This window comes from Berghia stephanieae, chromosome 10 (assembly GCF_034508935.2).
Source record: "Berghia stephanieae isolate SIO BIC M18660-M18661 chromosome 10, UCSD_Bste_1.3, whole genome shotgun sequence".
Taxonomy (NCBI): Eukaryota; Metazoa; Mollusca; class Gastropoda; order Nudibranchia; family Aeolidiidae; genus Berghia; species Berghia stephanieae.
The window spans coordinates 40182018-40206589 of NC_088369.1; the positions used below are offsets into that span (position 1 = coordinate 40182018).

The following is a 24572-nucleotide window of genomic DNA, read 5'->3' on the forward strand; positions in this document are numbered from 1 at the left end:
GAACTATGTTTTTACTCCAAAAATTGATGAAATTAGAAATAAATTTTAATTAATATTGAGGCTATGTGGCCGACAGAACAGTGCCTCTCTCTGTTTTGTGATGCCCAAGTGGTTATGACTCTCGCTTTCGGATCGGAAGATTCGGGTTTCGAGACCCGCTCTGAGTGCGCAGAGTTGAGTCCTTGGAAAAGGCTCTTACTCCCATTCTCTCACCGTACTCAGGTGTAAAACGAGTACATGGCCGTTCGTTGTCTTTGTTGGGAAATATGTCACATCGCCTGACAGGCGTCATGTCTCGTCTTTCAAGTTTAATATTGCTGTTTCCTTGGACCCCTTGTAAAGCGCTTTGAGCACGTGGATATTGCGCCAAATAAATGCTGTGTTATATTTTTTTTTAATAATATTTTTATAAATGTTGCGCCAGAAGAGGTAGATGGCAAAAGTTTCGTTCTTGATCATCGTAAAATTTATAAAGATTTAATACAAAATAAAAATATAGTTTTTCATAATTTTCAATGTGATGATATAATAATATGCCAGTTCTTTTTTTTTTTTTCCTCACCCGTTGACGCGACATGACGGTCGACCTTGACACATACATTTGGATTGGCAGATGCCAAAAAGCCTTGACTACGGGATGACAGGGGTGGGCATTGTAACCTGGAATTATAATCTACAAAAAAACGCCCCCCCCCCCCCCAAAAAAAAAAAAAAAGAGCTGTGTGCGTGTGTTGGTTGGTGTGGTGTGTGTGGGTGGGGGGGGGGGGGGGGGGGGTGCGAATGCAAGTAGTCCCGAGGAGTACCCCGTTTAACCTGCCACGGGAGCACTGTCGATTTGTTTTACAAATAATAAAATAATAATAATAATAATAATAATAATAATAATAATAATAATAATAATAATAATAATAATTATTATTATTATTATTATTATTATTATTATTATTATTATTATTATTATTATTATTATTATTATTATTATTATTATTATATTATTATTATTATTATTATTATTATTATGACGATTAATAACAAATCTTTATTGTCCACAAAATGGAAAAATGTCCGTGGTCTACATCGCTTTTAAACTTAAATCGGATTGAAAATGTATTGATGTTATGCGTATTGGAAAAATACTCACGACATCTCCATCGCGGTATAACATATTAACACACAAAATTGCAAACTCGAATGTTCATAGTCTAAATGATATAACTTAGTGATAAGTTAATTATAAAAATGGCTGTCTAAAAGCATAACAACGGGTTGACACACGTCAAATTCATTCCTTCTATTGATGCTCTGTGTTTAAATTAAAATACTCACAAAGTCCGCCAGCCAGAAATATCACTCCAGCCAAAAATCTACATGGAACCTTGAACTTTATAGTCTGATATATTTTAATGAGAACTAATCATAAAAATGGGTGTCTAAAAAAACAATACAATGAGATGAGTGACGTCAATTTGGTTCCTTTTATCAATATCCAAGAACTTAACTCACTCCATTCCGCTCTCTCTCCTCCTTCAATACATATGAATCTATTCTCTCATCACTTTTTTGTGCGTCTATGCATGTGGTCTTGTGAAATGACACTCGCATTTGGATCGGACGATTACTGGATTCGAGTCCCGCTCTGAGTGGCGCATAATTGAGTCCTTGGAAAAGGCTCTTTACTCGCATTCTCTCACCTTGTTCACTGTTAAATGAGTACTTCGCTGTTTACAGCGTCGTCTCTGTCGGGAAACAATTGCAATATCGCTTTAGCAGTCATGTCCGTCAAACATGTTTTTATGTTGCCATAGACCCTTATAAAGTGATTTGAGCACCTATTATTGAATATAGCGGTATATATAGCGCAAGTAAAATTTTTTCTCTTTTCTCTTTCTCTCTCTCTCTCTCTTCTCTCTCACTCTCTCTCTCTCTCTCTTATAGCTATTGCTACATATGATGCGAATATTTTGGGACGGTTATTGATGCTATGAGTTTAGGTAAAAATGCTCACAACACTCCACCAGTCGGAAATAACGTACCGTCACACAAAACTACGAGTAACTTTGAACGTTAAAAGTCTGATTGATATAATTTAGTGAGAACTAATTACCAAAATGACTGCCTTAATACAATAACAAAGAGTGGAATGATGTCAATTTCGTTCCTTCAACAGTCTAATTGATATAGTTTAGTGAGAAGTAATCACTATTGTGCGCAAGACGAAAGATAGAATAACAGACAATAACTGGGATCGGTTCTGTCGGCCACATAGCCTCACTATTAATTAAAATTTATTTCTAATTTCACCAATTTTTGGAGTAAACACACAGTTCTTAGTATCAAACCTATTGTAAATTTGACGCTTATCACGAATCCGACGTGAAAACAGAGAAAATCCGAAAAAGATTGTCCACTTTTTATACTGACACGCCCCCGATCGCCGATCGCCTCAAAAAAATATCTCCCCGTGTGTGGACAAAAATCATCTGCGATAAAAGCAGGGATCGGGTCACAGCGACGAGGTCATCTGTACCGCGATCAGCGGATGTCAGCGTCTATGGGGGGCTTAACATATTACAAGTGATTAATATCATAATGGAATGTCTTTCTGTTAGTAATATTGATCAGGTGGGCACAGCAGGTGAGTATTTTACTAAAACAACATAAACGTATTAGTAAGGTTCAAGACAGAGTGTGTTCACAATTTGAACTTCGTGGATAACACTGAGTGGCATTGCACCACCAATTCTTAGACGACAAGAAGCAAACCAAAGGATGCATGCAAGAATTGACGAAGCCACAGACAACATTCCCATAAAATCAATAATAAAGCAGGCACTTCAACAACAAGACTCAAATCGAGAAGACCGTTCCACCTAACAAAAATGGCAGACTTCAATGCGGAGGAAAACTGGAGAGAACTGTGGAACAGGGAAACACCAAGAGTAGTAAACATCATTAAAGATCCAACCAAAAGAATGCCTGCATTCAATAACGCCAGTAAAATCCTGGGACTTCCTGAAATCGCCTCTTAACTGGACATGGCAGAACTGTATCAAATATGTGCTGATGGAAACTTCGAAACAGAAATGTCAGGCAGCTCCAGAGACCAGAGATCCCATCGTCCTCCACTGTCCAGTCACTAAACTTGAAGGTGGCTACGAAACCATCCTTAGGGCAGAGGAAGACTTTAGAAGCTGGGTTGACGAAATAAATTTGGAGGTGTAGCCATACGCTACTACTTCTACTACTACTACTACTACTACTACTACTACTACTACTACTACTACTACTACTACTACTACTACTACTACAACTAACTACTACTACTACTACTACTACTACTACTACTACTACTACTACTACTACTACTACTACTACTACTACTACTTCGTGGATGAAACAAAAAAAAAAAACAACAACAAACAAACAAAAATCAAAGCAAAAACAAAAAGAAAATAACAAAACATAAAGAATGGTGTTCTATCCAACAACGGATACAAGACTTACCAGTAATAATATTACTATTTCCATTGGTGTTATTTTGTAACTCCGTGGCTGTCTCATGGAACATGTCAAGATATTGCTCCAATGTCTTTTTTCCGCTGATGCTTTCATAATTCCAAATGCCTGAGAGAAAGATAAAGAATTAGGATAATGATGATAGCAACTAACTAACTAACTACTACTACTACTACTACTACTACTACTACTACTACTACTACTACTACTACTACTACTACTACTACTACTACTACTATTACTACTACTACTATACTACTACTACTACTACTACTACTATACTACTACTATTACTACTACTACTACTACTATTACTACTACTACTACTACTACTACTACTACTACTACTACTACTACTACTGCTGCTGCTACTACTGCTACTGCTACTACTACTACTACTACTACTACTACTACTACTACTACTACTACTACTACTACTACTATTACTACTACTACTACTACTACTACTACTACTACTACTACTACTACTACTACTACTACTACTACCACTACTACTAGGTACCACAATAGACAATTTATAAATATTTAAAAATGGGTCTTTCTATTATATTCATAAAGTATTCTGATACTCATGGAAAATTCTTTTTAAATTTTGCAAATCCATTCAAAAACAAGAAAATGAGAGCAAATTCATTGTAGACTTCTTAAAACTCTGCACATTGTACTAATAAAAAATACATAGATTAAAAAGTCACGTTGTGAACTCTAGCAATCGCGTGAATGCATGTTGGCAACCGTTTTCAGCCACTTCATCTGGGAGGCTATTCCATAGTCGGGCAGTGGAAGGGAAAAACGAATACATGTGGGCGTCTGTTTGGCTCAGAAGCTGACAACAGTGCCATCCGGAAGTATAGGGAATGAGATTAGCGGAAGAGTAGCGTCCCTTGATTGGACGTCACCCATAGTCTGTGACGTCACCGGCGGGAAAGTCATTAGAGAGAGAACGTCATGTTGGTTGTGCGCATGCGTCTCTCGTCCTCGCTTCCGGTGAAAGCGGCTTGAGACACTTCAAAACCAAATTGACGTTCTCTCTGTAAGGTGACGTCCAATCAAGGGACGCTACTCTTCCGCTAATCTCATTCCCTATTGTGATAGGCCATCGCTGTCGGAAAAAAATCATTTTTGTCACATTGTAATACGTATAACTTGCGAAATCTTTTTATCAAAAAACCAAATAGATTGAGGGTAAGCATATCACCTGTTGACCTAAATTTAAATGATTGTTTAATAAGAAAAAGGGGCTAGCTGAAATTATCGGTTTGGCCTTGGCCTTGGCAACGTCTTCCGGAACGATTTTGATCGTTATGATTCAAAAAGATCCGTCACAATATGTTAATTTCCACAATACAATAATATAATAATTAATACGGATGAGTGCTTGTTCATAATAGCCCTTATTATATCTCCTGAATAATTGCTGGTTCTCAATAAGTATATTAAAGTCATCACTCATTGATGTCACTAGAGACATGTGTATGTGTGTGTTTATGTGTTAATGTGCATGTATGTGTGTGTGTGTGTCTATGTATGTGTATGCATGTATGTGTGTGTATATGTGTGAATATGTGTATGTATTTATGTGTGTAGGTGTGTGTGTGAGTGTATGTGTGTATATGTATGTTTGTCTGTGTGTATGTATGTATGTGTATGTATGTATGGGTATATGTTTGTGCATGTGTCTGTGTGTTTGTGTGTTTGTGTGTGTGTGTGCATGCGCGTGACCCATCTATAATTCTAAGCCCGAAAGGCATTTTATCATGTGGGCTCTATATAAATGATTACTGTTATTTGATCTTACTGAGCTTTTACATATCGTAATATCCACTAAACGTGCTCAAAGTGCTCTACAAAAGCTCCCTGACCATCAGCAAACACCCTTTACATGTAGGATGGGACATGACGCCTGTTAGTCGATATCACATTTTTTTTTTCGGACAGAGACAACGCTGTTAAATGCCGGGTACTCATTTTACACCCGATTACAGTGAGAGAATGTGAGTAAAGAGCCTTTTCCAAGGACTCAACATTGCGCCGAGCGAGCCTCGAACCCAGGAATTTCCGACGGCAAATCGTATCATTTATTTAAATATATTTTCAGTATTATGACTTTCAATAAAAGAAAATAATAATTAACATAATATCAGCATTGCCTAAGTTGTCGAATAATATATTAACTCACTCAACCCTAACACCGACTATATCCGTAGTTTTACCCCATGCCTATTTATTACATTTTTCTGAGACAAATTATAGGCGTAGTATCATATCAAAGCTAATGTTTTTAGTTTTGTTAATGATAGTTGAATAAAACTAGCTATCTATGTACATGCTCATTTTAAATACATTTCCTTTCCAATTTTGAAAAGTAGCAAAAATCTATAGGATTGAGTGAGTTCACTCGCACGCTAACAAACCACTTGCTTGAATGTCAACCTCTTGAAGACCTGAGATGCACGTTCCTCCCACCAAATCCAAGCATCAGTAACACACTTTATAGTCACCTGGAACAACTACAAAAGACGTCTAACTTCTACGTCATGGCACAAGACCGAAGGGCTAGAGCTCAGGTCGCCGCTGGTTCGGATAAGTAAGTCAGTAAGTCAGTAAGTAAGTAAGTAAGTAAGTAAGTAAGTGAGTGAGTGAGTGAGTGAGTGAGTGAGTGAGTGAGTGAGTGAGTGAGTGAGTGAGTGAGTGAGTGAGTAAGTAAGTGAGTAAGTAAGTAAGTAAGTAAGTAAGTAAGTAACTCGACCGCTTTGCTACCCACAACACAAAAAGAACGGATAGAGTAAACAAGTAGCTAGGCAGGCTCTGTATGAAATAAAGGCAAGTGCCAAAACAAGTGCAAGTCAGGGTCGACTGGTTTTTTGGGACGTTTTTTCTTTCTTTCTTTTTTTTTTTTCTTGTATTTTTATTTCTTGTTTTGTCTAGTCCTTTCTACACACTTATTTATTTCTTTATCTTACACCGGTGCCTAATCCTTAATTTCTTGCTTTGATTTAAAAAAAAATAAAAATAAAGATTGAGCTTTATATAGCGCAATATCCACTAAATGTGCTTAAAGCGCTTTACAAGGGATCCCTGGTCAACAGCAACAGTTAACATGTAGGACAGGACATGACGCTTGTTAGGCGATATTACAATTTTTCGGACAAAGACAACGCTGTTAACGGTCATGTACTCATTTTACACCTGAGTACCGTGAGAGAATGTGATTAAAGAGCCTTTTCCAAGGACTCAACTATGCACCGAGCGCAAGATAGACATGGCACAAACAAGATATTAAATTTTTTTTTATGACCTAGACGTGTCGTTTTATGACCTAGGCATCTCATTGTGTGTACACTTTATGTGTGGAATGTATATACGGCGAAACGCCCCGCTTGGCAGTCAGAATTTAAAAAGAATAAATTACAACGAAGTCATGGTCTGAAAAGAAAAAAAAAGAGAGAAAAGAACACACACACACACATACACATACCCACACACACATACACACAATTTTAAAAAATAATAAAAACCCGAATAAAATCCCCCAAACAACTAAGAAGTTATATAAATAGTAAAACTAATCAAAGAATGTACTCTTTACTGAAATTGTCCCAACTTAACATTGACAAAACACTTTGTACGCTATTTTATAGATCTGTAATAGAAAGTGTTTTGGTTTTTTGTATTACTGCTTGGGGGGGGGGGGGGATTGTCTTAGTTCAGCAAGCAAAAGCTAACTTTGACAGGATTATTAAAAGAGCTAATAAATTTACCACAGGATCCATGTCTTTTAATGATTTATATTCAGAACACTGTTTAAGAAAAATCAGTAATATTTTAGATAATCCAACTCAACCTTTAAATCTTCAGATCACTAAGCCGAACAGAAGTGACCGATTGTTGTCTATACGAACAAAAAGTGAAAGACACCTCCGATCCTTTTAACCTTACAGTTGCAGAATTTTTAATAAGGAAAATAATTTATAAATTTTGGACTACATCTGATATAACTTTGAAACTTGTTCTTTAAATTTACTCCATACCCACAATTTTTTAAACATCAATTTATAGAATCGCTTACATACTACAACTTTTCTATTGACCTTTTTATTCTACTTACGTGCCATGTAATTTATACTATGTAATTTTTCTCAGTCAATTTACAATAGTATTACACTGTAACTAATTCTTAGCTGTTTACTGATCTTTTTTTTTCTTATATGTTGACATCAATATACCTTTTCTAGATATTTATATCTTTACACTTTTACAATCTGTATCTCCCTTAATTTACACTATGTAATAGTCTTACATAGTGTAAATTAAGGGAGATACAGATTGTAAAAGTGTAAAGATATAAATATCTAGAAAAGGTATATTGATGTCAACATATAAGAAAAAAAAATAGTCTTACGTGGTTAGTGGGGCAGATTGAGATCTGTCAATAGGAGGAGTAAGGCGTCTCCTTCCCTCCACTAGCCTGCGGGAGGTCCTTGGGCAAGACCGAGTACCCGCAATGCCCCCCGAACAGGGTTACGTGAAGTCGCGCCAGGCAGGCGATGGATGAGGATGGAGAGCAGCTGAAGGAGCTTCAGAACTGGTCTCTTCTTCAATGTGCTAGGCAGAGGATATCCTATGGATACAATGGCTGGGACACACGTCCTGTAAGGACACTGCTCTCTCACAGAAAGCAATGGCAAACTACTGTGAGTAAACCTGCCACGGAAACCCGAATGAAGAAAAGCAAAACAAATAACGATATGAGACCTGGTAATGAGACCCCCAAGTTAGATTGGTCTCCAAAGCGTATTGGGGAAGAACCTGACGCCGGCGGGAGTACCAGCCTAGTTTGATGAAGACATAACGCCTGACTGTACAGACCTGGGAAAGAACCGGAATACATGGTTAAAGCGGAACTACCTCATAGGAACTTGGAACATAAGAAGTATGGCAGCCGGTAAACTCAACACCATCATCAATGAAGCAGAAGAAAACAAAATAGACATTCTGGGACTGTCGGAACACAGATGGGCTGGAAGTGGACATTTCACAACCAGCTGCGGAGGAAGGATAATTTACTCAGGAAGGGAAAAATCTGGACAAAGCGGTGTGGCAATCTATCTCGCAAAAACAACAGTCAACAGCCTCATTGGATACAAACCAGTGAGTGATCGCATTGTTAGCATTAGACTCCAAGGTCAAGCTAAAAACATCACGTTTATTCAAGTTTACGCACCAACAACTGCTGCAACTGAAGAAGCAATAGAGAATTTCTATGATGCCCTACAAAAGGAAGTGGACAACAAAGATAAACAGGACATATTAATAATCGCTGGTGACTTTAATGCCAAGGTAGGACGAAAAAAGAACAGTGAAGAAGATGGAATCATTGGAATATCTGGACTAGGGGAAAGAAACGAAAGAGGCGAGACACTCATAGATTTTGCACTGGCAAATCAACTTGCAATAAAAAACACCATGTTCAAAAAACATCCAAGAAGACTATTTACGTGGACATCGCCAGATGGAAGAACAAAAAACCAAATTGATTACATCATGATTGAAAAAAGATGGAACAACATAATTCAAGACGTCACGACCAAACCAAAAGCAGACTGTGACACAGACCACGAACTTTTGATATCAAAACTGAAACTGAAGCTTAAAATGAAGAAAAAAGTTACAAGACCTATTAGATACGAAGTTGACAGTATCAATGAAGAATTTGCGATTGAAGTAAAGAATCGTTTCCAACTGCTACTTCAAGATATCGAGGAAAAGGAACCGGATGAGATCGCAAATGAGACAAGGAAAATATACTTGGAATCCGCTGAAAAACACCTTCCTAAAAAACGGGGCAAAAATCAACCATGGATGAGTGAAAATACACTAAACAAAATCAAAGAGAGGAAAGACGCAAAGACGACTCATGGCACTCATAGCAATGTATACAAAGAGATAGCTAAGGAAGTGAAAAAGCTGTGCAGAACGGATAAGAAAGAATATCTCATGAGAAAATGCAGAAAAATAGAAGACCTTCAGAGAGAAAACAAGACCAGGGAAATGTATGATGAAATAAAAACCATCACAAAAAGTTTTCAATCACGAATAGGGGTGATAAAAGATGAGCAAGGTAAACCCCTCACAGAAGCAGAAGACATAGCAAATAGGTGGAAAAGATATTGTGAAGATATGTACACAGAAGACCAAATAAACGAAATCCAACCTTTGCAAAACAACATGCAAAATGAAAACGAAGAATCTAGCTTACCACATCTAAAATCTGAAATAGAATGGGCAATTAAATCACTTAAAGATGGGAAAAGTCCAGGTTGTGACAACATTCAAGCTGAGATGATAAAAGCAAGCGAAGATGAAGGAGTTGAAGTATATCTAAGACTTTGTACGAAAATTTGGGAGAAAGAAATTTGGCCCTCAGATTGGAGGAGAGCAATTTTTATACCATTGCCTAAGAAAGGAGACTTACAACTATGTTCCAACTACCGAACAATATCACTCATCAGTCATGCAAGCAAAATCCTTCTAAAAATTATCATGAACAGGATTGAACGTAAACTGGAAGAAGAAGTCAGTAACACCCAGGCAGGTTTTAGAAAAAACAGAGGGACAAGAGACCACATATTCAATTTGCGTCAAATTATTCAGAAGCATCGAGAAGTAAATTCTGGCCTCCACACTTGTTTTTTTTAGACTATTCGAAAGCTTTTGATTGTGTTAATCATGAGAAACTATGGGAAACTCTCCTGGAGATGAACTTTGATCCTAGAATTAGAAACCTGATAAGATCCCTCTATGAGAACCAACAATCAGCGGTACAACTAGAAAGCGGAACAACAGAATGGTTCAAAGTTACAAAAGGAGTAAGACAGGGATGTATTCTATCACCCCATTTGTTCAGCATTTACACTGAAGGTATAATGCGAGATGTGGAAAACGATGTCAGGAGAAGTAATTACAACGAACCTAAAATGCAAGGTCTACCCATAAAAGATCTGAGGTACGCAGACGACACTGCACTATTGTCCACAACACCGGGGGGACTAGAGAATCTAATAACATCTGTAAAGGAACATAGCGAGACCAAAGGCCTTAAGCTGAATATAAAGAAGACCAAAATCATGAATACTGACAAATGCAAAACAGATGCCATCATAAAAATCAATGGAGAAGAAATAGAAAGAGTAAAGAATTTTGAATATCTTGGAGCCAGGATTGAGTACAACGGGAAATCGGCCCCAGAGATCAGGAGGAGACTAGCAATGGCAAGATCAAAGCTAGAAAAGATGAATAATATCTGGAAAGGGCAGTGCATTCAAACAAAAATCAAAATCCTCAAAAGTGTTGTTTTCCCAACTGCAACATATGGATGCGAAGCATGGACTATCAGCAAAGCAGAGAGCACAAAGATCACAGCTTTTGAAATGGCAAGCTACAGAAAAATACTCAGAATATCATGGACTGAAAAACAAACAAACAAAGAAGTCCTGAGAAGGATCGGAATAAAATCACCAATTCTTCTTCAAACTGTAAAGAAATTGAAACTAAACTATTTTGGCCACACGACTCGCCACGAATCATTAGAAAAGCACATTCTGCAGACAAGGGTAGACGGCAAGAGAGGAAGAGATAGACCGACAAGAAGCTGGGAACAAGATATATGTGAATGGCTGGGAATGACAACAACTCAAGCAAGTAGACTGGCGGAAAACCGTAATCTGTTTCGCAAGAAAGTTCGGGAAGCAACGTCCTACGCAGGATCAGCTGACTAGAAAAATAGTCTTACAGCCGACAATATTGTTATACTATATATACACCTATTACCAAATTTTACTTTACCACATTATATTTACGTATATTATGTTGATGTATGTATCATTGTCTGCATTTTATACGTCTGTAAAAAAAAATCCTTTTGGATGAATAAAGTACATTATTATGATTATTATGATTATGATTATGATTATTATTATTATTATTATTATTATTATTTATTATTATTATTATTATTATTATTATTATTATTATTATTATTATTTATTATTATTATTATCATTATTATTATTATTATTGTTATTATTATTAAGATCTTACCGATTTCATAAATTTAAAAAAAAAAACTTGTAACGAAGAAAACGGTAGGGGCTGTCTGAAGCCCGTGATCGTGAAAATACTAAGGAAATAGTGAAAATATACTGCAACCATCATTGAGTACAGACGACACAAGTTATTTTGCATTTATTTTATTTGTTTTCCACGTTAATTTGTGTATTGTTGTGCTGACGAAGCGTTTGTACCAGAAACGTCCATTGTCTGTATTGTTCCCATACGAAGCCTCTCCATTTTTACTCTTTCGTAAAAAGCAACGGCAAAACACTTACAGTTTAATAATTGAAGCCAGAGCGCATCCATCGTTATGTTATCGCTTGACGCTGAAATCCAAAAGGACTGGCAGTTTGACGTCATTATTTGGTTTTTGCATCGCCTAGTGAGTTGTCGTTAGTAGAGCTCATGGAAAAAGGTTATTTCATTGGTTGAACTATTGAATACAACTCACGATTTGTTTTCTTTTGTGGCAAAATACTGGCATTTTGACGACATTTTTTGGGTCAATGTCAAGCCATAACTTTACGAAGGCCACGGCCAGAGTCGCAACACTCTCATTGCTATCGCGATGCAAAAAGTTTAAACTGAACTCAAAATAATATTATAGATAGTATGCGCTTAGCTAAGAAGATCACAACATTGCCACTCGGAAGTATAACGAACCAACACACAAAGCTATGTGTAATCTTGGTCGTTTATAGTCTAGTTAATACAGTTTAGTGAGAATTACTGATAAACGCGTATGGCAAAAAAAAAAAAAAAAAAAAAAAAAAAAATGACAAAGACCTGGGTGACGTCACCTTCGAACTATCTATAGATAAAATGCGCTTGGCCAAGGAGTTCACAACATTGCCATCCGGAAGTATAACGGACCAACACACAAAACTGTGTGTATCCATGAACGTTTTTAGTCGGGTTAATACAGTTCAGTGAGCATTATTCATATACGCGGATGGCAAAAAACAATAACAAAGACCTAAGTGACGTCATCTTTGAACTATCTATAGATAGAATGCGCTTGGCCAAGGAGTTCACAACATTGCCATCCGGAAGTATAACGGACCAACACTCAAACTCTGTGTAACCATGAACTTTTATAGTCTGGTTGATACAGTTTAGTGAGAACAACTCACAAACGCGGATGGCAAAAACAATAACAAAGGCCTGAGTGACGTCATCTTCGAACTATCTATAGATAGAATGCGCTTGGCCAAGGAGTTCACAACATTGCCATCCGGAAGTATAACGGACCAACACACAAACTCTGTGTAACCATGAACTTTTATAGTCTGGTTAATACAGTTTAGTGAGAACAACTCACAAACGCGGATGGCAAAAACAATAACAAAGGCCTGAGTGACGTCATCTTCGAACTATCTATAGAAAAAGGCAATGGTGACGACGATGCCCTTACCGTAACGTGTCCAAGACCAAAACTCTGTCTCTTTGTGTAGAATTCCAGTGTTCCCTCTGATGTCAGGATGCGACATCATTCTGCTGTGCATGTCTGTCGTTCCACACTTGTCCATGCCGATGAAGTAGAAGTAAGGAAGACATCTCAATTTCCGATATGTCCCATTTACGTGGTGATAGAAACACGGGTTTTTGTATTTTTCCAGGAAGTCGGGTAATATCTGGTTGGACACAATGCAAATATTGATGAATATTGATTATGATATAGACAGAATGCGCTTGGCCAAGGAGTTCACAACATTGCCATCCGGAAGTATAACGGACCAACACACAAACTCTGTGTAACCATGAACTTTTATAGTCTGGTTAATACAGTTTAGTGAGAACAACTCACAAACGAAGATGGCAAAATATAACAACAAAGGCTTGAGTGACGTCATCTGCATACTATCTATAAATATGAATATTTATATAAAGTGAGAACAACTCACAAACGCAGATGGCAAAATATAGATAGAATGCGCTTGGCCAAGGAGTTCATAACATTGCCATCCGGAAGTATAACGGACCAACACACAAACTCTGTGTAACCATGAACTTTTATAGTCTGGTTAATACAGTTTAGTGAGAACAACTCACAAACGCGGATGGCAAAAACAATAACAAAGGCCTGAGTGACGTCATCTGCATACTATCTATAACAACAAAGGCTTGAGTGACGTCATCTGCATACTATCTATAAATATGAATATTTATATAACGCATAATATGTGCGGCTATGTGGTTTAGTGCGGGTATATGGTCCAGTGGTATGACACTCGCTTTCGGATCGGAAAGTCCTGGGTTCGAGCCTCACTCGGCGCATAGTTGAGTCCTTGGAAAAGACTCTTTACCTATTCACATTCTCTCACCGTACTCACATGTAAAATGAGTACCCGGCCGTCAACAGTATTGTATTTGTCGGAAAAAATTGTAATATCACCTAACAGGCGACATGTCTCGTTCTACATGTTACGTGTTGCTGTTGGTCAGGGATCCTTTGTTAAGCGCTCTGGGGACATTTAAAAAAAAACTTGAGCTTTTATATAGCGCAATATCAACTAAACGTGCTCAAAGCGCTTTACAAGGGGTCCCTGACCAACAGCAACACATAACATGTAGGACGAGACATGTCGCCTGTTAGGCGATATTACAAATTTTTGGGACAGAGACAACGCTGTTAACGGCCAGGTGCTCATTTTACACCTGAGTACGGTGAGATGTGAGTAAAGAGCCTTCTCCAAGGACTCAACTATGCGCCGAGCGAGGCTCGAACCCAGGACCTTCCGATCCGAAAGCGAGTGTCATACCACTAGACCACATAGCTGCACATCCATTTAGTGGATATTGCACTAAATAAAAACTCTAGATTTTTTATTTTTTAAAAATAAAATCAGAGATTAACCCTTTCCATACCATTTACAGCAAAATCGTCACATTTGTTACACTACAATTTACACTTTATCTTATTCACATTTATTTTGTACGTCACAAACTTTGAAGAATGATCTTTGTTTAATTAATAAGAACATACAGTTGTTTTGTAGAGAGCTTGTTTGAGTTTAAATTATCAATGTTCCTGCTGGGGAAGCCTGCCATTTTTTGGAAAATACTGCAAAGGATTGGTACCTGTAATTCGACGTTTAACTCTCTCCTTACCAGCCATTTTCAGGATTTTCCCCAAAACTTCACACCCAACTGTCACAAAAATATATTTCTGATCACCCAAACCCAATAGCAGTATCTAAGTTCTTGCGATACATAATTTCTGTAGCTAGTAAAAACATGCTCTACAACGCACAGTTCATTTTCTTTAAACTTTATGCTGTACAAGAGAAATTTGAATAGGGAATGATTATTAGCGGAAGAGTAGCATCCCTTGTTTGGACGTCACCTTACAGTGAGAACGTCAATTTGGTTTTTACGCATGCGTCTCTCTCGTCCTCGCGGAAGCGAGGACGAGAGACGAATGCGCACAACTAACATGACGTTCTCTCTCTAATAACTTTTCCGCCCGTGACGTCACAGACTATGTGTGACGTCCAATCAAGGGACGCCACTCTTCCGCTAAGCTCATTCCCTATAAGAAAGATGGTTGTATCGTGTAACGAAATGGTTCTGTGTAGGCGGTAGTTCACGACGGGATGTGTGTCGTCGTAGTATTAGTTGTTGGTGTTGTTGTTGTAATCCCTCCAGAACTACCCTTCTTTTGTTGATGCAGATCGTATGTCGCATTTACTTCTTTTCACTTTCTTACCTATTTCTTTTTCTTTTAATAAAAAGATTCTCTACCCCTTCCCCCCCCCCCCCCCCCCCCACCCCCCGATATTAATGCTCTCCAAATTACGTTAAAATTACAAATATTCTTTCTCACCTCTTCCTCCGCCTTCATTTCTACCTTACTACATACACACACACTAACTCCTTCTACCAGTCTTAGACCGACAACTCACGGAAACTTACATCCTCTCTCTCTCTCTCTCTCTCTCTCTCTCTCTCTCTCTCTCTCTCTCTCTCTCTCTCTCTCTCTCTCTCTCTCTCTTTCTCTATCCCCCCTCTCTCTCTCTCTTTCTCTCTCTCTCTCTCTCTCTCTTTCTCTCTCTCTCTCCCTCTATCTATCTATCTCCCTTCCTCTCATTTTGTTCATTTATACATTTGGTATAATATACAAACCACCCAATCAATCGCTCTCTCACCCCCATCCCCATTTTAAAGACCTTTTTACTGTCACTTTTACTCTAAACACCCATACACACACACACACACACATACGCACACAGACACACATACATATCCTCTCCATTACCCCCCCCCCCCCCTCTCACTCTCCCTCTTCCTCTCTCTCCCCCCCCCCCCCCTCTCTCTCCCCCTTTTTTCCCCCGCCATCCTTTTCTCGCGCCTCTTCTCGCATCTTCACTCGACGCCCTCTGCTTACATTTACATTGTTTCCACATTTAACGAAATGTGTTATGATTTTTGTCTCCTGACGAAGGCCAGGGCCGAAACGTTGTTTGTTTAGTGTCATTCCCTTATATATGAGTCGCATCTACTTACTTTATTTTTCTCTCCATTTTACTGGCTCAGTTAGGCACCTCTCGCTTTGGGTTTACTAATTAAATGCTATTTATCAAAAAGAAAACAACAAGTTAAAATTCTTCTTCTTCTTCTTCTTCTTCTTCTAGGTTCCATGCCTGGTCCAGGCTTCGGATACTGCATGAATTATCTCTCTCCATTCCTCCCTGTCTCTTGCTTTTTCAAACAGCTCTTGGATTGTTAGGTTGGTGAAGCCCTTCAGTTGGTCTATGAGTGTTTTTCTTTGTCTCCCCCGGGCGCGTTTCCCAGGTATTTTTCCACAACTTGCCAGGTATTCATTCTTATCTTTCCTTACTATGTGTCCGAAAAAGGATAGTTGTCGATCCGCTATTAAGGGCATTAGTTTCCTTTGTTGGTATGTTTGTTTTAGCACTTCTTCGTTCGTTTTGTGTGCAATATACGATATTCTCTGCATCCTTCTCAAGCACCACATTTCAAAAGCTTCAATGTTAAAATTAGAGAAGGTCAAAGTCAGTGAGAAGAAGTTTTAAAAGAGAGAGCCACATGGATCAATTCTGGGTCCATTGCTTTTTAACAAATTCATAAATGACCTAATTTTATTTATAAAAGATCGTTACTCTATAATTGTGCCGACGATAATACACTATCCTACAGCCATAAAGATTTTAATTGGTTCCGTAAAAATTGCGTGAAGGCCAATCCAGACAAGTTCCAGGCTCTAGTTGTAGGCAAAAGAACGAAGACTTAGTGTCCAGTATTCAATATTGGTTCAGTAACAATACCACGAGAAGACGCGGTAAACTTACTTGGAATTGATATTGACTACCAACTCAAATTTGACTTTCACATCTAAGAAATGTACAGGAGAAAGAGAAACTGAAAAGGCATGCGGAAGAGAAGAAAAATAAATGGTCTTAATACGCTTCAACGGTCATTACGTCACTTCCCTCGTAATGACGCATGGTAACTTAGTAACTGGCTCTAAACTATCGGAACAATGGCGGACGCCCTTATGAAACTTTTTTCCGACGAACATAAAAGCGTATCTTGAGAAAAAAAAACCCAATTATAAATCTGATCATGTTTTGACTTTTACACATTCTAATCACAAGACATATGAAAAGTTCTAGCCAGCATGAAGAATAAAAAGTACTGATTTTCTTTGTTTAGAACCACGATGGCCGCTGTTGCCATCAGACTATTGAATCCAATTACCTTACAGTATAAATCTTCGACCCGGTTATATAACGTAGCCTGGGGGTCCAAGCAGAGAGGTTGCAGGGGTATCTGGGATATTGGGTGTGTCGAGGTCATCGGGTCTATCGAATTGGGTATCGAATACATATTTTCCTTTACTGAAAAAGAAGATAGAAAAAAGATGCCATTCAATGAATATCGATATAGACATGAACATTGAAATTAATAATTTCGGAAGTTAAAATAAATACAAATAAAAATAAATAAATAAATAAAATTCCCTTTATTCATCCTGTATGGGAAATTTGTTTCTAGGGTCTATTCCAAGGGAAGATTGGATTAACACAGGCGTCAGCCGCAGTGCTGCGTCGCAAATTGAGCTAGGGCGAGGTACTTGCTCAAGGCCACATAACGCAGCGGCGGGTGTTCGAACTCGGTACCTTTCGAATACGAAGCAAAGACCGTACCGCTGAGCCACGCTGCCTCCCTTTTATTTATTATTTTATTTATTTACATATTACGTGTTGCTATTGGTCAGGAACCCTTTGTAAAGCGCTTTGAGCACGTTTAGTGGATTTTGCGCTATATAAAAGATCAAGTTTTTATTCTTCCTCGTACCTTTTCAGTCTCAGCACAGCGATATATATAAAATACATCATTGACAATGAAGAACAAATCATGCAGTCACTGTTATAGTGTTTATTTTATTTTATTTTTTTTTTTTTGTTTTTGTTTTTGTGTGTATGTGTGTATGTGTATGTGTCTGTGTGTATGTGTGTGTGTTTGTGTTTTTTTTTTGTCAAAGAGACAACGCTGCCGTACTATGGAAAAACACATTTTCGCTAAAGTCCCGGGTTTGAGAGTTTTTTGTCAAGATGAGAGTCATTTATTTATTTATTCGATCTATATTTGAAGGACGAGTGATCTGGACAAATTTTTTAATATGCTTTTTTCCAGAGTACGGCATAACATCGTTGCAAGCCGGCATAACATTACATAAGAGGCCTTGATGAGTCTGTTATCTTTTAAGTAAATTTGAATAGTGACATTCAATGAGAATGAGAAAAAATTAAGAGAGTAGTTTTAAGATAATTGTTAATTTGGCTAAGTGGAATATAAATGAAGATGGTAATGGTCATAGGGAATAAGATAAGCGGAGGAGTAGCGTCCCTTGATTGGACGTCACCTTACAGAGAGAACGTCAATTTGGTTTTGCGCATGCGTCTCTCTCGTCCTCGCTGTCGGTGAAGTGTCTCAAGCCGCTTTCATCGAAAGCGAGGACGAGAGACGCATGCGCACAACCAACACGACGTTCTCTCTCTAATAAGTTCTCCGTCGGTGACGTCACAGACTATGGGTGACGTCCAATCAAGTGACGCTACTCTTCCGCTAATCTCATTCCCTATACCATGAAAACGATGCTGTTTTAATTTTGGAAACAATGATTGTGATGCCGATGGTGATAATGATGATGATGATGATGATGATGATGATGATGATGATGATGATGATGATGATGATGATGATGATGATTATGATGATGATGATATAATGAGACAGATGGGTGAATGATGATAATGAATGATGGATAATAATGATCGACGAGATCGAGACGACAATGATGATAATGATGATGATGGTGATGATGATGTTGATGATGATGATGAGAAGATGATAATGATGATGAGAGATGAATGATGATAATGATCATGATGGTGATGATGATGATGATGATGATGATGATGATGATGATGATGATGATGATGATGTGTCACGTACCTTTCTGTGCTCTAACGATGATATAATTTCGCACCTCACCAAGTGCATTGTAACTCTCATGTTTCCTCCTTGTACCAAACGACAAATAAAGTGTGAAAATACCCATGCACGCCATCAGAATGAACACTTTCTTAACTTTGGGAACAGCCATTCTTAGAGAATGAAAGATAGAGAAAAAATATTTATTTGACAAGGGCAACAACTACAAAAGACGTCTAACGTCTACGTCATGGCACAAGACCGAAGGGCTAGAGCTCAGGTGGTCGCTGGTTCTGATAAGTAAGTAAGAGAAACGTAAGTAATAAGTAGTAATTTTTCTAAGATTAATAAAGTGTTTGAAAAATTACGTCAGTAAAATAATTGTAAGAAAATTAAGTCGTTATAGAAGTATAGGTAAGAGTAGTGTAATGTGTATAGTAATGGGTCATGTACTGTAATGTTACTAGTTGTAATATGTAAATTTTAAGTCTTAATATATCGTTAAGTGCAAGGTATTAGGTTAGGTATAGTTAATGTAAACAGTAAGTGGAGTAAGAAGGGTAATTTGATTGTGGAGTCAGGGTAGTAATTGGAAGTTTATGTTTAGTACGTAGTAGCTAAAATCAAGTAAGTTTAGTAGTCTTAATAATAAGCTGAAGTAAGTAAGTACGCGTTCAATAAGTAAAATTACAAGTAAGTATCAGTAAGTAATAAATGTATCAAGTAGTAAGAAAATGGAGTAAGTGAGAAGATAAAATAAATAGATAAGACGAGTAGCTAGTATGTGGAATAGTAAGTGGACAAGTGAAAACAATTGAAGTTGGGATCTCTATTCAGTGACAAAGGCTTGATTTAGTGTGGACTGTCGTGACTCGGTAATTGGTAGATCCTCGTTTCGAACTAAAAGATGCTCCATAGAGGTTCGATCTGAGGTGTGCAGCATGGTTGGTCCCTGTATCGTTATTATGTAATGTCTGTTGTTTGCGTTTCGCAATAAATGAAAACCTTTAATTGCCAAAACAGCGTCATGCAACATTTTAATGAAGGTGGTTGCTATCTGGCGGACCCCTTATGACTGCTTGGTCCTTTAGGAAATGAATGTAATTCAAACGTGTTTATGTCGGAACGAACAGATGCTTAACCCGAATTAAAATTTAAAGTTCAAACCCCGCCCCTTACGTTCGGCCAGTGATTCCACAAAACTAGTTGTCCCTCGAATTCGGAAAAATGCTGGAATGAGATCCTTTTCTCATTTCGGACCCTCTATTTGGAACGCCTTACCGCAGAGCATTCGTGAAAAAGAATCTTTGTCTATTTTTAAACGTTCGCTTAAAACATATTTGTTTCGATTTTAGTAGATGGTATGAGAAGCAAGATAGGTTTGGTTTGTGTTGTGTGTTGTGTTGTGTGTGTGTATGTGTGTGTGTGTGTGTGTGTGCTTGTGTGTGTGAATGAGTATGTTTCAGCCAAAGTAATTTGTAATTTAAGCGCTTAGAGTCTGGTGTCTCGGAGTTATAGCGCTATATAAGTTTTCAGCATTATTATTATTTCAGCATTAAGTAAGTAAGTAAGTAAGTAAGTAAGTAAGTAAGTAAGTAAATAAGTAAGTAAGTAAGTAAGTAAGTAAATAAGTAAGTAAGTAAGACAAGGGCAAAAATCAAAACAGTATCTAGTTCTGCAAAGGCTTTTAGTGTGGCTAAGTCGTGCTCTAGTGGTATGACACTCGCCTTCGAATCGGAAGGTCCTGGGTTCGAGTCCCGAGCGGCGCATAGTTGAGTCCCTGGTCGTTAACAACGTTGTTGTATCCGTCAGAACTAAAAGAAAAATTAATATCGCCTAACAGGCGTCATGCCTCTTCCTACATGTTAAGTGTTGCTATTGGCTAAGGACCCGCTGTAAAGCGCTTTGAGTACTTTTAGTGAATATTGCATATGTGACCCATCGTCTCAAAACGGTATTATGTCGGAACGAACCAGATGCTTAAAACCCGAATTAAATGTTAAACTGGTCAAAAATTTAAATTGTTGACATTATAGCACTCTAAAATATGGTGTCCATTCTCCTCAATAAAACATACAAACTCAACACAAGTCTGATATTTCTGCTATAAATTCAATTTTCAACATCTTAACCAACCCGCCTTAATACCGTTTTGAGGCGAAGGGTCACATATTTTATAATCTCAATGGGTTTTTTTTTAGGCCCATGGTGTCGGAGTTTACCCCGTTTCTTAAGCTTGAAACGGACAATAGCAATTGCTTGATATTCTTTGGATAGGATTGCAAAGTAATTTCCACCAGATCTAACAGATCCAGCTACCCATACAAGGCTGGATGGACAGGTTGGGGGGGGGGGGGGGGGGGGGGGGGGTCAGGATAAAATCTACTCGAACTGGCAACTTTAGGTTTGTGTAGCGGACGAGAGACGCATGCGCACAACGAACATGACGTTCTCTCTATAATAACTTTTCCGACGGTGACGTCACAGACTATGGGTGACGTCCAATCAAGGGACGCTACTCTTCCGCTAATTCCATTCCCTATCGATTTTGAATTGGGTGATCACTCCACACTAAATTAATTAACTCGCACATTTGTCGCCTTTTGCGACACGCTGGCTTGGCGTTGGGCTATTCTTGACCCTCTCAGTTGAGGGACCCCGGACACCACACGGGGAGGCTCTTCTCTTTATTCTTAGTAATTTGTCCGTGCCCGACGTCTTTATCCGGAATGTCACATAAAATAAAAGCCCGCATGCAAAAAATCACGGCATCACATTTGTGACCCATCGTCTCAAAACGGTATTATGTCGGAACGAGCCATATGCTTAAAAGCCGAATTTAAATGTTAAACTGATCAAAAATATTAATTGTTGGCATTAGCACCCTAAAATATAGTATCCATTCTCCTCAATTAAACATACAAAGTCAACACAAGTCTGATATTTCTGGCTATAAATTCAATTTTCAACATCTTAACCATCCCGACTTAATACCGTTTTGAGACGAAGGGTCACATTTCGTAACTTTGGAGGAATTTGCGACATTCTGACCCAGGGAATCTAGAACTATCTAGATCTACTTGGAACGTATAGATAGTATGCGCTTGGCTAAGAACCTCATAACATTGCCATCCGGAAGTATAACGGACCAACACACAAAACTGTGTGTATCCATGAACGTTTATAGTCGGGATAATACAATTCAGTGAGCATTACTCATAAACGCGGATGGCAAAAAACAATAACAAAGACCTTAGTGACGTCATCTTCGAATTATCTATGGAAATCTCAGAGTCATTAAATTTACAAACCAAACCTCATTTTCGTCAATGAAGGAAATTTTAAGTTCCATTTTTAGAGTAAACTTGAAATTAAGTTTAAAGGATTTTGCTGGATGAACAAAACAACCCCCCCCCCCCCCCCAACACCCAAAAAAAAAAAAAAAAAAAAAAAAAAAAAAAAAACAAACAAAAAGAAAAAAAAAATTACCCGAAAAACAAACAAACAACAAAGAACCAAAAAATAAAATAAAACGAAACAAGAAAAAATACAACCCCCCCCCCCCCCCCCCAAAAAAAAAAAAAAAAAAAAAACAAACAAAAAAAACAAAAAAAAAACAACAAAACAACAACAGAAAAACAACAAACAACAATTTTTTTTTTGGAGATATAAGCCCGAAAACTCCTGCTTCAAAAAGCGATTTATTAAACCGACTCTCTTATTATAATAATATTTTTTAAAAACCTCTCAAACCTGAGACTTCCTTAACATCCCAGGTTTGAGGGATTTTTGACTAGACTAAAGGACGACTATTGGATATTGACATGGGGCACCATGACATTAGAGTACACTGTTTCCAGACGACGAGTCACAAATGTGAACCAACGTCTCTAAACGGTATTATGTCAGGATGGACCAGATGCTAAAAAGTCAAATAATTAAAGTTAAACTGTACAAAAATATGAATTACTGGTATTTAGCAACCTGAAATAATATGATATTCATTCTCCTCAATTAAGTTTATAAACTCAACGCAAGTCTGACGTTACCATTTTAATATTAATTTTCAGCATCTTAAATAGTCATCCCTAGTTAACACCGTTTTGAGGCGAGGGGTCACATAAATGGTAAAAATAGACCAAAAATCGGCATAATTTTCCCAATTGAAACTAAAAAGTCAAAAACAATCGACAACTTACGTTTTAGATGTTGATTCGACAACCTCCTCAAGCCACTCCTCAGAATAGTTTGAAATAATGTTGCTTTCAGTCTTAACTCTCAACTCTTAGATCCTTATATTATTATGTATCATCTTCACGCAAGACTGTGTTACAAGTAGGGTATGAATTTGCTGCAACTTTAAAGCGACGTAAATTACTAGAGAAACGTAACTGGAGCATACAATTTCCTGCCCCAATCATTCGTCTGTAGTGTTTCATTCATTCATCCTGTTTATTTTGTTGATAAAAGGGAAACGCCCATTTTATCTGTTTTCGTATATTATTAGATTAAAGCTTACATTCAATTTCACATTGTTATTTATTATAGATGCGGTTATTTGGTCTTGTGGTATGACACTCGCTTCCGGATCGAAAGGTCCAGGGTTCGAGCCTCGCTCGGCGCATAGTTGAGTCCTTGGAGAAGGCTCTTTACTCACATTCTCTCACCGTGCTCAGGTGTAAAATGAGTACCTGTCCGTTAACAGCGTTGTCTTCGTCCGAAAAATTGTAATATCACCTAACAGGCGTCATGTCCCGTCCTACATGTTAAATGTTGCTGTTGACCAGGGACCCCTTGTAAAGCTTTGAGCACATTTAGTGGACATTGCGCTATATAAAGTTCAATTAAAATTTTTAAAAATTTATTATAGATAAAGAGGGATGCCGAATTTGATTTGGAAAGTTTAATCTGCGCTGGATGGATAACGCCGAATTTCTTTTGGACATGTTGTACTTGTTTGAAATATTGTTATAATCTGCGACGTCTCAAAACGGTATTATGTCGGGATGGACCAGATGCTAAAAAGTCCAATTAAAGTTAAACTGGACAAAAATACAAATTACTGGTATTTAGCAACCTGAAATATGATATTCATTCTGCTCAATAAAAATTATAAACTCAACGCAAGTCTGATGTTTATGGCTACACTTTTAATTTTCAACATCTTTGTCATCCAGACCTAATACGGTTTTGAGGCGAGGGGTCACATATTTGCTGTGGAAAAAGTGTACATCAATAGGCTTCAACAGTCATGACGTCACTTCCCACGTAATGACGCATAGTAACTTAGTAACTGGTTCAAAACGATCGGAACAATGACGGACGCCCTTATGAAATACACTCCGACGAGCATAAAAGTGTATTCAGGGGGGAAAAACATAAATCTGATCATTTTTTACTTTTATACATTCTGATCACATGACATGTGAAAAAGTTCTAGACAGCATGAAGAATAAAACGTA

The 24572-nt window shown here is 37.8% G+C and overlaps 1 protein-coding gene across 1 annotated transcript in view; it reads right to left on the reverse strand.

Moving 5' to 3' along the window:
• Nucleotides 1-23435, reverse strand: part of LOC144981120 (carbohydrate sulfotransferase 15-like) — a 108132-nt gene extending 84697 nt beyond the window's left edge. The window contains exons 1-2 of the mRNA XM_078929267.1: nt 23310-23435; nt 19132-19283 (exon numbers count right to left, since the gene is read on the reverse strand). Coding sequence (XP_078785393.1) covers nt 19132-19282 — 151 coding nt within the window. The 5' untranslated portion in view covers nt 19283; nt 23310-23435. The remainder of the gene's footprint in view (nt 1-19131; nt 19284-23309) is intronic.
• Between the last annotated feature and the right edge of the window lie 1137 nt (nt 23436-24572).